This window comes from Stigmatopora nigra, chromosome 18 (assembly GCF_051989575.1).
Source record: "Stigmatopora nigra isolate UIUO_SnigA chromosome 18, RoL_Snig_1.1, whole genome shotgun sequence".
In the NCBI taxonomy this organism is placed as follows: domain Eukaryota; kingdom Metazoa; phylum Chordata; class Actinopteri; order Syngnathiformes; family Syngnathidae; genus Stigmatopora; species Stigmatopora nigra.
This window is the reverse complement of record NC_135525.1, coordinates 2,690,364-2,707,679: the sequence shown is the minus strand read 5'-3', so window position 1 is coordinate 2,707,679 and position 17,316 is coordinate 2,690,364. Positions and strand designations below refer to the sequence as shown.

Genomic DNA, 17,316 nt, shown 5'->3' with positions numbered 1-17,316 from the left:
CTGCAGCAGTGTTCAATTCAAGGAAAATGGTGTATAAACCTTTAATCAATAACAGTGGTACCGCTACATATGAATGCTTGGACATACGAAATATTCCAGTTACAAACCCTTTGATATGCAAATGACCGTTCAAATATACATTACCAAGATCAAAAGTTAAAGACTTTTTGCACGGCAACACGCTCGTAACATAACAAACAAATTTAAATGAACTTGGATTACGATGTAGACACTCAAAAGTTTTTTTGGATGGGTGGGTTGGTTGTGTGTGTATGAATGTATATAAAATATACAGTTGTAGTCAAAAGTTTACACACGTGTGAGGAACATAATATCATGGCTCTCTTGAGTTTCCAGTCATTTCTACAACTGATTTTTCTCTGATAGAGTGATTGGAACAGATACTTCTTTGTCACAAAAAACATTCATGAAGTTTGGTTCTTTTATGACTTTATTATGGGTTAACAGAAAATGTGATCAAATCCGCTGGGTCAAAAATATACATACAGCAACACAAATTTGCAATTTTGGTGACTTAGAAAGTTGTCAGTGAAATGAGCTTCATAGCATGGCCTCTTAACTTCTTGTGAGTGACTACAGCTAGTGACTTCTCTGAGGCCATTTAAACAGGGCTCATTGGATGCAAACGCCCACAAATGCTACAGTGGAAAAGTCAAAGAAGCTCAGCATGGATCTGAAAAAGCAAATCCTTGACTTGTACAGGTCAGGAAAGTCACTTCAAGCCATTTCAAAGCAGCTGCAAGTCCCAAGAGCAACCGTGCAAACACTTGTTTGTAAGTATAAAGTGCATGGCACTGTTTTGTCAATGCCACGATCAGGAAGAAAATGCAAACTATCACCTGCTGCTGAGAGAAAATTGGTCAAGAGGTTGAAGATTCAACTGAGAATCACCAAAAAGCAGATCTGCCAAGAATTAGAAATATCTGGAACACAGATGTCAGTGTTCACAGTCAAGCGTGTTTTGCATCTCGTGCAAGAAGGAATCCCTTGCTCCATCACATGTACAAAGAAAGATAAGACCTTCTGGAGAAAAGTTCTGTTGTCAGATGAAACAAAAATCGAGCAGTTTGGCCACAATGCCCAGCAATATGTTTGGAGAAGAAAAAGTTGAGGCCTTTAACCCCAAATACACCACACCTACCGTCAAGCACGGTGGTGCTAGTATTATGCTGAGGGGGTGTTTTGCTACCAATGGAACTGGTGCTTTACAGAGAGTAAATGGGATAATGAAGAAGGATGATTACCGTCAAATTCCTCAAGATAACCTTAAGTCATCAGCCCGAAGATTGGGTCTTAGGCGCAGTTGGGTGTTCCAACAGGACAATGAGCCAAACACACATCAAAAATGATAATGGATTGGCTAAATCAAGCTAAAATTAAGGTTTTCGAATGGCCTTCCCAAATTCCTGACTTAAACCCCGTTGAGAATTTTTGGACAATGCTGAAGAAACAAGTCCATGTCAGAAAGCCATCAAATGTAACTGAACTGCACCAATTCTGTCAAGAGGAGTGGTCAAAGATTCAACCAGAAGCTTGTGGATGGCTACCAAAAGCGCCTATTTGAAGTGCAAATGGCCAAGGGACATCTTACCAAATATTAGCGCTGCTGTATGTATATTTTTGACCCAGAAGATTTGATCACTTTTTTTCTGTTCACCCATAACAAAGTCATAAACGGACCAAACTTCATGAATGTTTTTTTGTGACAAAGAAGTATCTGTTCCAATCACTACACCAGAGAAAAAACAGAGTTGTAGGAATAACTCAAGACAGCCATGACATTATGTTCTTCACAAGTATATGTAAACTTTTGACCACAACTGTATAATATATATAGAGGGTTGAGGTGATTCAGAATTAGCACTACTGAAGGCCGAGGTGTGAAATGCATGTCCCGCCACTGTGAATATTTCAAGTTACAAAACAAGTTCTGAAAGCCATTAAATACACAATTGTACGTGCCACATTATTTTTTTTTAACTTGGCTTAAAGGTATGTCACGATACCACCGCCTAGGACCACAAGACAGGATTGTAGCTGGTTTCACGATTTTGATATCAATACACATAATTACGGGCTTACCTGTGCATCAACTTTCAGGACTGCAGCCTTGAATAATAAAAATTACACTTTTTTTAAAATCTGAAAGTTTACTTATTTATTCCTGTGCCTTAATAGGTGCTTACAGCTCAGGATCTTGTGGACTTCTCACCTGTTTACAGGTGTTTACACATTTATGCTGTGCTGGTATGTTACTCAATTGCAATTTTCATTTCTGGTTTGAAACAAATCTTAATAATGTTTTTGGAATAATTTTTTTAATGGAGGCCAACTTAGCTGTTTTTGCATTGTGATTATTCAGAATGTTATGGAAATCCTTTATATTTGTGTGAAACAGGGAGACCGAGAAACATTTGAAAATTACTACAGGAAGCAAAGGAAAAAGCAGGCTAGGCTAGTTCTGCAGCCACAGGCTAACATGGTGAGTAACACTCAGAAGTCAGTGATGTGTAACTACACAAATAGGCATTGGAACTTTATCAAGTAAATTCAAAACCTTTCATCTCCCATACAGATACTGCTAAGCGGGAGGATGGGAGGGAGAAATGGAGGGAGGGAGGGAGTGCTGGCGGGAGGTATAGATTTTATAGAATTTTAGAAGTGATTGATGGTATTTCAATCAATTTGAAATACTATACAGTAAATTAAAATAAAAGATCAGAATTATGTAATTCTTATTTTTACTACTTACTTACTATTATGTTCATTGTATATATTTATGTAGGTACTGGATCTGGGCGATAATGATAATTATCGATCAAATACATTTGGTCAACAATAATAATAAAACTTTCAATAAAAATCGATAAATCTAAACTCTAACTACACTACCCGAACACCACAGATTACGGGCACGCTGATGCGACATGAACTCAAGTTCCACATCCAGCTTCAGTAGATGAAGAATATGGTGAAGAACAGCTTATCATTAATGGATTAGCAATAGAGCGGCACACATAGAGCAATAAGCGGAATGACTATAACACACAAAATGAGCGATTATGAGATGCAGGATCACGAGGTATATCAGCACGTTCAGTTCCTCTTTGAATAAGAATGTCCTTGAGCTAAAAAAAAAGGCCAGTGTCATCCGTGTCAAAAACGTCTCTCGAATTATGTGAGGGAACTTTTCCTCGACATGGCGCTTTGCTGCCTCCAAGTCTGCCGAGGAGACACACTCGCTGCACTGGAACGAGATATCTTCATTGTCTTTGCCAAGAGCTTAGCTATCGGAAAAGATTCTTGGCTTCGGTTCTAATCATCTATAGGGCTTTCTCCATCATAACGATGATTTTATTCCTCGTGGTTATCAATTGTTCGCTTCTTCCTTCTTGATGTAACGCTCAGTCGATTCAATTATGATGCAATAGATGACCCAGAACATTTAAGAGGCATTTTCAACGGCAAATTCATACAATACTGGAAGTGGCTCGGCATGGACTTTCTGTGCACACTGCCCTCACTCCTCGATGGGATCAATTCCACAAATTCCTCATTAGTTGGAGGGCGGGAGGTTAGGGTTAGTGTGTTGTTGTCCTCTCGTCATGCCAGCTTCACGGCCGTGTCTAGGACTAAAATTTCTCATACTGCTGGTTCTTTTTTTTTATTCGTCGGAAGCGAGGTGTCTGAGTTCACACGAGAAAACATGTACTTTTCGCAGCACACTAAGCTCTCGCCAAATCATACGTGCATCTCTAGAGGGGAAGCACATTCACTTCCCATTTGACTCCCGCCCTGTACGTAGGTTCAACCCGAAAAGGCCCCACGACTTCGTCCTCGATGATGCCAGCTCCTACCATTACCCCATCTCCGTCTAAGTCGGACTGGAGCGCTCTGCCCTTTTCGGATCCAGCCACAGTCCCGTCAAGACTCAGTCTCATTTCATCAGTCCATAAAACCTTAAAAATATCAGTCATGAGATATTTCTTGGCCCAGTCCTGAAGTTTCAGCGCGTCTTGTACAGTCATGGTCGTGATACAACCTTTCCTACTTTGGCCATGTCTCTGAATATTGCACACTGCGTGCTTTTAGGCAGTCCAGAGATTTTGCAGCTGTGGCAAGACTGATGGCATGTGTGCGCTTGACTTTTCTGAATTCACGGGTAGTTATTTTGTGCCTTGTTTTTTTCACATGCTTCTTGCGACTTTGTTCGATGATCACGCTACAAGATATCTCACTATTTTTTTGGCCAAGCGGCACGTGGCGCTGGTCGTCTCCTAGGCAAAAATCCAGTCATGGGAGGAGTTTGGTGAGGCCATGGAGAACAACTTCTGGGTCGCTTCCAGAAAATTTTGATCCATCATCCGACGTCTCAGGAGGGGGAGGCAATGCACCATCAACACAATGTATAGTGGGGATGGGGCGCTGCTGACCTCGCCTTGGGATGTTGTGAATCGGTGGGCAGAATACTTTGAAAACACGCATTCCAATGAGGAAGCAGGTCTTTCCTTGGATTGAGGATCCCTCTCTAAGGAGGTCTTCCGGGCACGTCCCACTGGAAGGTGGCCGCTGGGCCGTCCTCGGACACGCTGTGTAAAACGCCTTGGGGTTCTCCCGGAGACCTCGATGAATTGGCTGGGGAGAGGGAAGTCTGGACTTCCTTGCTGAAGCTGCTGCCCCTGTGACCCGACTTCAGATAAGCGCAAGAAGATGAGATGAGATGAAATGAGACCGTTTTTATGGTGTTGTCGTTAGACCACACGCCTTCTCTTTATAGAAATACACATCCGCTGATAGGCTTAATTGGTACTGGGCTTTCAAGCCTATACAGCTTGGAGATAGACGTCCATAAAGAGTATAATGTCATTAAAATACTAATTTACCCAATAATTCTGCACTCCCTGTATAAAGCATGTCCCAGACGAGGTTATCGGCTAACAAAGAGCAAGATGTCATGAGAACCTAATGAGAGAACTTCTGACATGGGCTCTTCTAAAAAAAATATAAGATACAGAAGGAATTTATTTCTTTTTTAAAATGCCTACTAAACACCTGCGCACAAAGAGCAGCCTTATCGAAAATTTGCTGAACCCATTTTAACCCACCGTTCTTATTAGAGTATGGCTTGTAATTATTTTCTTACTTGATTTGAAGGAGTTACCCCATTTTCTGCCAATGTTTAGAACATTTTGCAAAGATCTAAATCTTGTCAAGTTGTGTTAAAATAGATTAAGTTCATTGAAATTTTAATTTAAAAAAAATGCCCACGTGAAGTAAATTTACATCGTCTTTTTCTGTTAAGCTGAAAATAGTCTGCTTCCCAATGATGTCTTTACTTGATTATTTTCTTTCTTTCTTGTTGCACAGCAACTTTTTTGTAGGCAGTTTTATAAAAATAAAGATGCATTCTATCAAAAGTTTCAAATTTGAATGACAATATAATAATTGTTACATTTTATAATATTAATAACAATTTTTGTCATATCGCCCAGGCCTAGTTGGTACCAATAATAGTATGTTTTTGTTACCCATATTTACCATATATTTTTATAAAATGTGTCTTTGTGTCTAGCATGAAACCGTGGAGGGCTATAGAAGATACTTTAATCAAATTGTGGGGTAAGTTGTCTTTCTTTCTCTTCTGATATTTACTTTGAAATTTTAACATTTCTATTTCTATGCAAGCTTTTAATCAGAGGTACCAATACATGTCAATATACATGTTTTTCCCGTATATTATACATGCTTTGATCATTTCAAATTGTTTACGCCGTATAACAACTTTTGTACGCGATTTTTTTAAAGTACATTTTTGCAAAACCGATCCCGTTGTACCCATTTCAGCTCTAATAAATACAACTTTTGTACGAGATTTTTTTAAACACATTTTAGCAAAAACAATCTCGTTTTACCCATTTCCGCTCTAATCCGGATCGTTTGGGTCATTGGTAGCAAACCATAACGTCATTGTTGACTGCTAATAGTCTTGATTTAAGCATGATATGCGTTTGCACATTCCCCTTTCACACGCCCGCCTTTTCAACGTCAGCAATCAATGTACCCACACAGTCCAGCTGTCAGCATCATTCAGTGACATCTACAGAATCATGAATTTATCGCATACTGATTGGGCACCTCTTTTTTGGAGAATATTTTAAATTTTTAAGTGCACCCTATGTGAGTAAATATGTCCCGTGTTGCATTCGTACAGTGTTTTTATTGCTTATAAAGGGGAATTGCAATCATTGATAAGGGGAACAATTTGCCGATACCCGATGTGTCAATTGTACTCTTTTCTTTTAAAAGAAATATGAAAAGAGCAGTGGTTGTCCGAGCATTTTCTTGTAGCACCTTCAACAAATCAATCCGACCCTCAAAAACTATTTTATGGCTACAAAACCTTGACTGCAGCTACAGCTGCGACAGATCAACAATTATCAATAAATCAATGCACAAAAATGGTGTAAAATCCATTTCTTAGCAGCATTTAATGATTAAATACAAATACTGGGGCTTTTCAGACATTACCAGCAGGGGTGATTTTCCCGAGAAAAGACAGCGATAAACGTCAATGGCGTACCGGCAAATATTACCCGAAAATGGGGTTAAATCCAGCCGAAAATAGCATTTATTGAGGTTGGAGGTTTGTAGACGTCAGACTCGGGCCCGGAGCATCATTTTCCTGGGAAAAAGACAGCGATGAACGACAAAAATTGCACTAAAATGGGGTAAAATCCACTTCCTAGTAGCATTTTTTGATTAAATAAAAAATATTGGAGATTTTCGGACATTACAACCAAGCCAGGGGGTGATTTCCCCCGTAAAAGACGGCAATGGACGTCAATGGCGAAATGGCAAAAATTGCACTAAAATGGGGTAAAATCCACTTCCTCGCAGCCTTTAGTGAATAAACACTGGAGCTTTTCACATATCAGAACCGGGCCCACAATTGAGACATTATTTAGGAATATGGCCATATTTCACTCACCAAAAATCCTTTTTTACTGAACACAATATCCATCCTCCTTACTTCCTTCCTTGTTTTCTATCGACATTGAAGCTAATGCTGAAAGTCGAGCCTGTCCTGTCGTATTTCTGGAATAGTCCATCTTGAGAATGGCTTTAAATCAACACAACAATATATTTGCTTGAGCAGCTAGCTCCAGATACAGTTTGGTAGCTCTGGCCAATCACGATAGTGAAAGCGATGACGTATCCCTACGCCTGCGAGAAGGCTATGACGTATCCTTACGCCTTCAACAAGGCATTGGGGTGTTGCCAACTCAAAATCTGATTGGTTAAAGTAACAGTCTTATTGGTGCTATTTTAATGCAGCAGAGCCTGCAGAACTGACTGTGAAGGCCTTGAGGCAGATTTCTTACCCTGGCAACAAATAATGGCTGAAATGTGATTGGTTAAATGCTTGAATATGAATACACATCTGCAAGCAATGCAACCAGGGGGGAAAGCAATGAGAGGAAGCTAGCAGACAATTTGGAATTATCTAATATGTATTGATGGACAAAATATAATATATAATTAAGATATTTCTTAGGGCCGCAGAAAAGGCCTTGAAGGCCCTGACGGCCCCCCACTGGAAAATAGTGTACAGACAGGTCTATTGTTCATCCCTGCTATTGAAATCTTTTCATGAGATTGTCCTACAGGCGTGGCAGGAGGAGGAATATATAAGTATTCATAAATATTGTAGCCCCTTTTGCCTGTCACCCGCACTAGTATTTGTTTAATAAATATACATGACATTTCATATCATACATAGAAGTCATGTATGAGTCACCACACATGCAGTTATGCAAATATATCCATCAGTATGGATGAATGACAATATATATGACTGTCCTCCTCCTTAATCCTTGTGGGGCTTGGCGTGAGCGTGGAGACAGATTCTGGGGTTGTGTGGTCAGGGCAATGAAGTGGTGTTGGGTTTGGGTTAGGCCTGTTTGGTGGGTGCTCTTACAGAATCTCCCTAACATTTTTTTGCACTACGTCAATCTAAAATGTGTGTATTCATGAATATTCTGGAATATGTAATCCATCAGAAAAAGAGTTAGAATTGAACACTGAAGGAGAACCAAATCTATTCATTTGAGCGAGGCAAAAATCCAGCTACTTATATGAAGGCTTAGGAAATTTTGTAGAGGGCATCTGCTGAGCCTTTTAAGAGTGTTTTCACATCTGCACAGTCAGCACTATTTCACTTTTCTTACGGTGCAGATACCGAAAATTAAGACTTAATTTGGTTTAGTGGTGATTTAGGTGAATGTTTCAGTTTGATTTATTTAATAAAGGGACAATATGTTTTAAGGAACGTATACTTGTCAATATGCAAGATCATAGCCGACGACCAATTTCCTTCTTTAATGTTTGAGGTCGTTTGCTACAAACTAAAAACAAGGCCAAGACATAAGAGCTTTCCAAAGACACCAGAGACATTGTACACCTCGACAAGGCTGGAAAAGTCTACAAAGAAATTGCTCAGCAGCTTGGTGATAAAAGGTCTACTGTTGGAGCAATCATCATGGGCGGCCTGGCAGATGAGTGGTTAACATATCGTCCTCACAGTTCTGGGGTCCTGATTTCAAACCCAAGTTGTTTATACTGTGTGGAGACATTTCCCCCACGGGCTTGTGTGGGTTTTCTCTGGGTATTCCTTCCTCTCACTTTCCAAAAACATGCCTTGTAGGCTGTTTGAACACTATGAATTGCCCTTAGGTATGAGTGTGAGCGTGAATGTAGCCAGGTTACCCTTGCGAAACACATCTTGATCTTAAAAAGTTCTATCTGGTTAAATAAAGGTTAAATAAAAATTAGAAAATGGAAAAAGCTAAACATGACAGTCAATCTCAATTGTAGTGCAGCTCCATGCAATCTATCACCTATCATTGGGGTCTCAATACGAAAGGTGAGGAATCAGCCCAGAATTACCAGAGAGGACTTGATCAATGACCTGAGAAAAGCTCGGGCCACTGTTTCCAATGTGACTGTTGGTAATGCTCTAAGACATAATAGTTTGAAATCGTACATGGCACGAATGAATTCCCTGCATATACCAGTTCTTTTCAAGCTCTGTCTTAAGTTTGCCAATGCCTATTTGAATGATAAAGAGGAGTCATGGGAGAAGTTTCTGTTGTCATCATAATTCCACTTACCGTTATGGAACAAGAAGAATGATGAGTGCATACTACCAACACCATCCCTATTGTGAAACTTGGAGGTGGTATCATCATGTTTTGGGGGTCTTTTGTGCACACGGTACAGGACAACTGAACTTTATTAGGGAAACCCAGGTATTTTGAGATTTTGTGGAACAACATTCTCCATCAGTCAGAGCATTGAAGATGGGCAGTGGCTGTCTTTCAACATGACAATGACCCGAAGGACACAGCCAGGAAAACCAAGGAGTAGCACCATAAGAAGAATATCAAGTTTCTAGCCCAGGGGTGGGCAAACTTTTCGGCCCGGGGGCCACATTGACTTTAAAAATTTGACAGATGGGTCGGGTCAGCACATGATACGATACATATATAAAACTGCATCCGTTAACAGTACATATGAAACATAAACAGAAAAAAAGGACTAAAGTATTAACATTCATCATTAAAGTAAAAAGTATAAAGTACAAAGTAAAGTAAAAAGGAATGTATTAAGAAATATTAAAATGCAATTTAAAAATGATAGAGGGGCTGTAAAACACGAAAATCAAATAAGAGTGACAGCTACTGCCTTCCGCATGAGGACGCCGTCTTGGGAAAAAAAATATTATTTGGACAACGTCGGCGGACCGGATTAAAAAGCTTAGAGGACCGTAGTTTGCCCATGTATGTTCCAGCCAGTCTCCAGACCTAAATCCACTAGAAAATCATGCTCAAGCTGTGTTTCTTAGAGACAGCCCAGAAACCTGACTGATCTAGAGAATATCGGTGTCACTTATGCATTTTGTACAAACCTGGTGAAAAACTACAGAAAACGCTTGACCTCTGTAATTGCAAACAAAGATTACTGTACCAAATGTTAACATAGGTTTTCTCAGATCTTCCGATACTTATTTGCAGCCAGACAGACAGAGAAATGTCATTTTGATCATTTTTTGACTACTCAGCATTACCTTTTTCTGTCCACATCAGGTTCTTTCTTGTAGAAGACCACATTCTTCATGCAACTCAAGGGTTGGTGACCAGAGCTTTCGCTGACGAACTATGGAATATGGCCCTGTCAAAGATCATCGCTGTGCTTCGCACACACTCTGTAGGCCTTCAGATGTACACGGGTTGATAGTGAATCCAAATAGAATTATCAATCAATAGCAATGATAGCCCGCTTTATATTTATTTTTCTTTGAACAAGCTTGTTTTTCACTGGTCATTTTCTGCTGCTCGCAAATAAAAACACTGCAGACATCAGCACACCCACAAACATGCTAAAGATGTCCCTCTCACAAGAAAGGTCAAAACACAATGTCAATGAGGAGGTCATTACAACTTTAATGAGAGACAGATTGTTACAATAACACCAAATCAAGATGGCATATTCTTCACTACAATGATCCAGTCACTTGTAAATTACTAGGAGGATTATGCTAACTGGTCATAACCGGCCAGAGAATGAGTTGCACAGTGTGGGGTAAGTTTGACAAAAGCCCCAGGTCACCCCCCTACTGCCAACCATTTTTCTGTGAATACACACAGAGAGCTCCACATTTACAATTATTGCATGGTAAGACCCCAAGAAAAAAAAGTAGCTAATCTGTCGATTAAGTGACACTGTCAGGTCAATATGATGCAACACTATTGATCCCCAGACTGAGCAATATTTCATCAAATCAAACAAACTACTTGAAGATATTGCACTACCTACACTGCTGATTCGACGCTATAGATCAGGGGTAGGGAACCTATGGGTCTGGAGCCACATATGGCTCTTTTGATGGGTGCATATGGCTCTCTACTAATCCGTGAGGTAAACTATGGAAACTGCTGGTGAGAAAGCACAGGAATAGGAGCGTTACTTTGGTATTATGGCATTGACACTACCCCAAGCGCCTTATAATCTTTTTTTTTTCATTACACTCTTTTGCATGGATCGATACTCATTGATTGCAACAACGTAACAATGTTGTCAAAAAAATTCAGTGACTAAAAAAGGCACACATTTACAATATATGTTGACTTTAAAATTCCGAGCATGGCTCTCAAGAATTAACATTTAAAACAATTCTTATGGCTCTTTCCATCAAAGATGTTCCCGAGCCCTGCTATCGATAATGTCTTAGTAAAAACTTCTTAGGCTTTGTTACTCCTCCTGGGTGAATTTCACTTTCAGGTTCGACAACGTTCTTGGATCAGGGTCAGAGAGTTAAAATCTGCTACTTAAAAGATCATAAATTTCTTAACTAGTAGAAAAAGTGTGGAATTTTACAGACCATCTATTTTTTTTTTAATTTTTGTTTATTTTGTGAGCATTTTAGTTTATTTTATATTGTGGGGTTTATTTTCTAAATTAGGTGTGCATAGATTCAAGTATAGGAATTAAGTCAGGGATTTATTGACAGTAAATTTTGTAGCTCCTATTTACAATGGTAGACACAATAATGCAAAGTGAAGTAGATCCATAAATCTCAAATACAATTTTACTCCAGTTGATATAAGCCTGATATCCAAATGTTAATAACATGTTAATTTTAAAGCAATGTTTGTTGCATCTTTCAAATCATTGAGAACATTCAAAACATTAACATTTCTTTTTTTCCTTCCCAGTCTTACTGCGAGGATCCAGATCTGGTCCTGGAGCTGAAGAACTTAATTGTCATATTTGCAGACACGCTACAGGTTGTTTTGTTTCCCGCCTAACTCATTCATTGTGTTTTTTGTTTGTTTGTTTGCTTATTTTTTTGCATTTGATCCTGAAGGGTTTTGGTTTCTCCGTGAATCGGCTATTTGACCTGCTGTTTGACATCCGAGACCAGTACAATGAAACTCTACTGAAGAAGTGGGCCCTGTTATTCAGGTGGATTTTTTTTTTATCTGTCCAAAGATGTTTGTTGGCGGTGTGTATTGATTGATCTAGGGAAGCTACACTAAACATGTAAGCCTACGATATAGTGTGGATCTTTGTCTGTAGCTGGGATGTCCTGGGTAAAAAAAAGAAAAAGTCTTAATTTGCATGATAATCTTCTCCAAGAAAAACTCAAAATCGCATTTAAATAAAAGATTAGAGATTCTTACAAATATGTAAAAAAAATCACACTTTCAAAGTAACAAAACAAAATAATGGTGTGTGCAAATGTTTGGGGATGTTGCAGACTTTCCATCTCATGTCATCTATCTTCTCCCGCTTATCCGAAGTCTGGTTGCGGGGGCAGTAGCTTCAGAAGGGAATCCTAGACATCCCTCTCCCCTGGCCCCTTCATCCAGCGCTTCCCGGAGAACGTAAAGGCGTTCCTGGGCTAGCCAATAGACATAGTCTCACCAGCGTGTCTGAGGTTGTCCCCGTGGCCTCCTCCCAGTGGGACGTGCCCTGAACATCTCCTTAGGGTGGCGTCCAGGGGGCTTCCTGATCAGATGTCCGGACCAACTCATCTGGCTCCTCTCGGTCGTCGGGGAGCAGCGGCTCTACTCCATACCCCTCCCGGATTACTGAGTTTCTCACCTTATCTCTAAGGGAGAGTTCAGACATCCTGCGGAGGAAACTCATTCTTGCCGCTTGTATCCGGGATCTTATACTTTCGGTCATGCTCATGACCATGGGTGGGAACATAGATCGATCGGTAAATAGAGAGCCTTGCTTTTTGGCTAAGCTCCTTAACCACGACAGACTGATGAAGAGTCCGCATCAATGCAGACGGAGCACTGACCTACCTGTCGGATCTCCCGCTCTATTCTTCTCTCACTCGTGGACAACACCCCAAGATGCTTAAACTCCACCTGGGGAAGGACCTGGTCCCTGACCCAGAGAGGGCACGCCACCTTTTTCCTTCTGCGGACCATGGTCTCAGATTTGGAGGTGCTGATTCTCATTCCGACCGCTTCACACTTGGCTGCGAATCATTCCAGCGAGAGCTGGAGATCACGGACTAATGAAGCCAACAGCCATATCAGCTGCAAAAAGCAGGGATGAAATACCGAGGCCACCAAACTGTACCCACTCAACTCCACGGCTGCGCCTAGATATTCTGTCCATAAAAGTTATGAACAGAATCGGTGACATAGGGCAGCCCTTGCAGTGTCCAATCCCCACTGGAGACGGATCCGACTTACTGCCGGTTACGTGGACCAGACTCTGACACCGTTCATATAGGGACCGGACCCTATGCAGGGTTGCCATCTACCCCACTATTTCGGGAGTTTTTCACAAACTCCGGGGCTCCGGTTTGTTGCTTATTTTTCTTGAACATGAAATGGAAGTTGTTTGGTTTCTAGAGCATAAACTTTTGCCTACGTAAAGTGTGTGAGCACAATTTTGTTGTTGTTTGGTCGGCTCCGTGGGTGAGTTGTTAGCACGTCTGACTCACAGTTCTAAAATCGTGGATTCCACCCCTACCAAAAGGTAAAAAATATGCGTTGTAAGCTGGTTGGACGCTCTAAATTTCCCTAGCTATGCGCGTGACCATAAATGGTGTTCTGTCCCCTTTTGCAGTTGTAATTGGCTTGCAACCAATAAATTCATGGTGTCCCCCACACCTAATTTTCTGCCTACTGTATGACAGTGGACACACATGCGAGATGGCATTATGGTTGCACATCAAAATCATTTGCCATTACTTTAAGTATGAGTTGACTCAGAGAATTTTTTTTAAATAGCTCTAGCTAATTGAATAAGTATTGACTAAGTGAATGATATACGTTATTGTGTAGAAAAATGACAAATATTTTATTTTTGCAGGGAGATCTTTGAATTGGATAACTACAGCCCCATACCAGTGGAAACCGAGGACGAATATAAATTGGTGGTCAGTCGCTTCCCTTTTCACGATGCAGAGATAGAAAAGGTAAACATATAGTAATGATTGATTGGGTTGATGTACTTATACAATAATACAAGAAGAATCAAGTTAAAAAGCCAAAAGACAAAAATGACTACAGTAATGAAATGAGTGTTTTTTCCCCAAATCAAAATGTCCCATCCTACTAGCTTCTCCTGTAGAGGCAGAAATAAAATATTTGAATTGAAGACTTCAATCCATACTCATAGCCAATGAACCTTGTGAGGATATTTATATTACGCAAGAGGAATCAATGAATGAATTAAAATCAATCAATAAACCAATTATATAATATGATAACTTGATTTGAGAAGCTGCCGTCGTACCAGTCACAGTGCCAAAGATGTATGTACATATATATTCTGCAGAAGCTTTTGGATGATTGAAGCATGGCTAATCATGAAAGATTTTTAGGGATTTTTAAACGATTTTAGAAGTGCTCAAAACAGATCCATCTTATTTGATCTTTTTAAAGTTATCTTGTTGTATATTGTATTTTTTGTGTATTGTATAGCAGGATTTTCCCAAAAAGCTGCCAATGTCCCAGTCTGTGCCACAGATATATATGCAAGTAAAAGAGTTTATTTATGCCAGCCTGAAGTTCTCAGAATCACTTCACAGAAGGTATGTCTCAACTTTAATGAATAACCTCACCACAATTACAAAGTCGACATTTTACTATTCCTTAGCCTTTTTTAATAACAAGCATTTTCACTTCCACTTTTTATTCAGTTCAACAGAGATTGATGATATGTTGCGGAAATCAACTAACCTGCTCCTAACAAGAACTCTTAGCTGTTGTCTGCAAAACCTCATCAAGAAGCCATATATTGGGCTGACTGAGGTACAAACAAAACATTAGGAAAGAAAATCACATTACTGCCTTCATGTTGACTGGATGTGGGTTTTGCTTTCTCATTACAGTTGGTGCAGATTATCATCAACACCACACACTTAGAGCAGGGCTGCAGGTACCTTGAGGAATTTATAACAAATATCACCAACGTGTCCCCTGAAACAGTGCACACTACAAGACTGTATGGCTTGTCCACTTTTAAGGTAAGGCCTGGTTAAAAGTTCTCCTAGATTATGGGTGTGCAAATTATTTCACGAAGGGCCACAGTTGGTGCAGGTTTTCATTCCAACCCATAAAGAAGATTTTTCCAACAAACTGGTGTTCTACACGTGCAATAAGTGGATTGCAGTCAGGTGCTTCTTGTTTTCTCCAGAAATCTCATTGGTTAAAGTGTATGTGCTGAATTGTTTAGAACAAAAATCTGCACCCATAGCGGCCGTGGAGGACCGGTTTGGCCACCCCTGTCCTAGATTATTACATTTGCACCTCTATTCACCAAATGAATTCGTTCCATAACTTGTTTCGTAACTTGGATTTTTTTTGTCAGTAGAGTAGTATTTCATATATAAATTCTTGGAATACTGAATCTGCAATAGGTAAAATGTTCTGTGTAAATAAATCAAATGTGCGAGCAATTATTAGAAAATACAAGACATACCAGACCACTGATAATATCCCTCATTCTGGGGCTCCATGCAAGATCTCACTCCGTTGCGTCAAAATGATGACCAGAACGGTGAGCAAAAATCCCAGAACCACACGGGGGGACCTAGTGAATGACCTACAGAGAGCTGGGACCACAGTAACAAAGGCTACTATCAGTAACACAATGCGCCACCAGAGACTCTAATCCTGCACTTCCAGATGTATTCCCCTGCTGAAGCCAGTACATATGCATGCCCGTCTGCGGTTTGCCAGAGAGCATTTGGATGATTCAGAAGAGGCCTGGGAGAATGTGTTATGGTCAGATGAAACCAAAATAGAACTTTTAGGTTCTCGTGTTTGGAGGAGGAAGAATACTGAATTGCATCTGAAGAACACCATAGCCACTATGAAGCATGAGGGTGGGGCTGTTTTTCTGAAAAAGAACCAGGACTACCAGGTGTAAAGGAAAAAATGAAAGGGGCCATGTATCGACAGATTTTGAGTGAAAATCTCCTTCCATCACCAAGGACATTGAAGATGAGACGTGGCTGGGTCTTTCAGCATGCCAATGATCCCAAACACACAGCCAGGGCAACAAAGAGTCGCTACGTAAGAAGTATTTCAAGGTCCTTGAGTGGCCTAGCCAGTCTCCAGATCTCAACCCCATAGAAAATCTGTGAAGGGGGTCTAAAGTCTGTGTTGCGCAACAACAGCCCCAAAACATCACTTCTGTGGAGGAGATCTGCATGGAGAAATAGGCCAAAATACAGTAATACCTCGACATAGGGGTTCCTCAACATATGAGCAATTTGAGATACGAGTAAAATTTCTAGCAAATATTTATCTTGAGATATATAACGAACGCGAAAGACTGCTCATAAGAATATCATGGGCACTGTCTCTCTCCCCGAAACTCACTCATGTAATGTCTCGATGAGCACTAGACGGAACGTTGCATCTTTTTTAGTTTCCCCGTTAGTCTGTGCAAAATGGCGGAGGAGCTTGCTCAATAATATGAGTACTATTAAACCAGTAGTTATTTGTTACTTTGTTAATCGATGGCGAATTAGAACGAATAAAAATGTTTTCCAATCAAATATCTTGTTTTGGCTTTTTTGTTTTAGGGCCAATTTACCCCAGGCCCTCGGGAGATTGGCTCCTTGAATAAGGTAGATCGCGGTAGGTTGGCTCATTCTACTTGGAGCAAAAAATGTGAGCACCCCTGGTTTAGGGGGTACTATTAAAAAAGTAATAGAATGTAAAATATGCCCCTACTTATGAAAAAGCCAAGTTATGAAACCACTTCTGAAACCAATTACCCAACTAATTTCGTTTTTTTTGCGATTTCTTTCATATTAACACTTTCTACATTTTCTATAACTTACGCACAAAAATGTTTTCTAGGATGCCCGGCATGCTGCAGAAAGTGAAATCTATACAAAACTAAATCAGAAAATTGATGAGTTCATTCAGCTGGCAGATTATGAATGGAGCATGGCTGAATCAGAAGGTCGGGCCTCAGGTTATCTCATGGATCTGATAAATTTCCTCCGATCCACATTTCAAGTCTTCACACACCTCCCGGTTAGTTGGCCCTCCTTTCATTCTTTAACTTTAGCATATTTGTTCTTACTGCACTGCCATTATATTTAGAAAGTTTAATTAACTCATTTGATTTTTTTTTCTTGCAAAGGTAAATTATTTTGCTGTAAGTGCCCCTATTTTCAACGGTTTTATATTTTAACAGGTAATTTGTTTTGTGGTGCTAAACAATATGAATGTCATAAAGGAGTGA

The 17,316-nt window shown here is 40.1% G+C and overlaps 1 protein-coding gene across 7 annotated transcripts in view; it reads left to right on the top strand.

Annotated features, from left to right (window-relative positions):
• The window catches only part of exoc6 (exocyst complex component 6), a 61,962-nt gene that overhangs the window by 14,469 nt on the left and 30,177 nt on the right, over window positions 1–17,316 (top strand). For 5 of the 7 annotated variants that reach the window (XM_077738416.1, XM_077738414.1, XM_077738419.1 and 2 more), the window contains 11 exons: window positions 2,200–2,268; window positions 2,420–2,503; window positions 5,594–5,640; window positions 10,167–10,287; window positions 11,796–11,867; window positions 11,948–12,045; window positions 13,921–14,026; window positions 14,535–14,644; window positions 14,753–14,864; window positions 14,945–15,079; window positions 16,926–17,105. In XM_077738416.1, coding sequence (XP_077594542.1) covers window positions 2,200–2,268; window positions 2,420–2,503; window positions 5,594–5,640; window positions 10,167–10,287; window positions 11,796–11,867; window positions 11,948–12,045; window positions 13,921–14,026; window positions 14,535–14,644; window positions 14,753–14,864; window positions 14,945–15,079; window positions 16,926–17,105 — 1,134 coding nt within the window. The remainder of the gene's footprint in view (window positions 1–2,199; window positions 2,269–2,419; window positions 2,504–5,593; window positions 5,641–10,166; window positions 10,288–11,795; window positions 11,868–11,947; window positions 12,046–13,920; window positions 14,027–14,534; window positions 14,645–14,752; window positions 14,865–14,944; window positions 15,080–16,925; window positions 17,106–17,316) is intronic. The other 2 variants (XM_077738417.1, XM_077738415.1) reach the window with 1 other exon arrangement.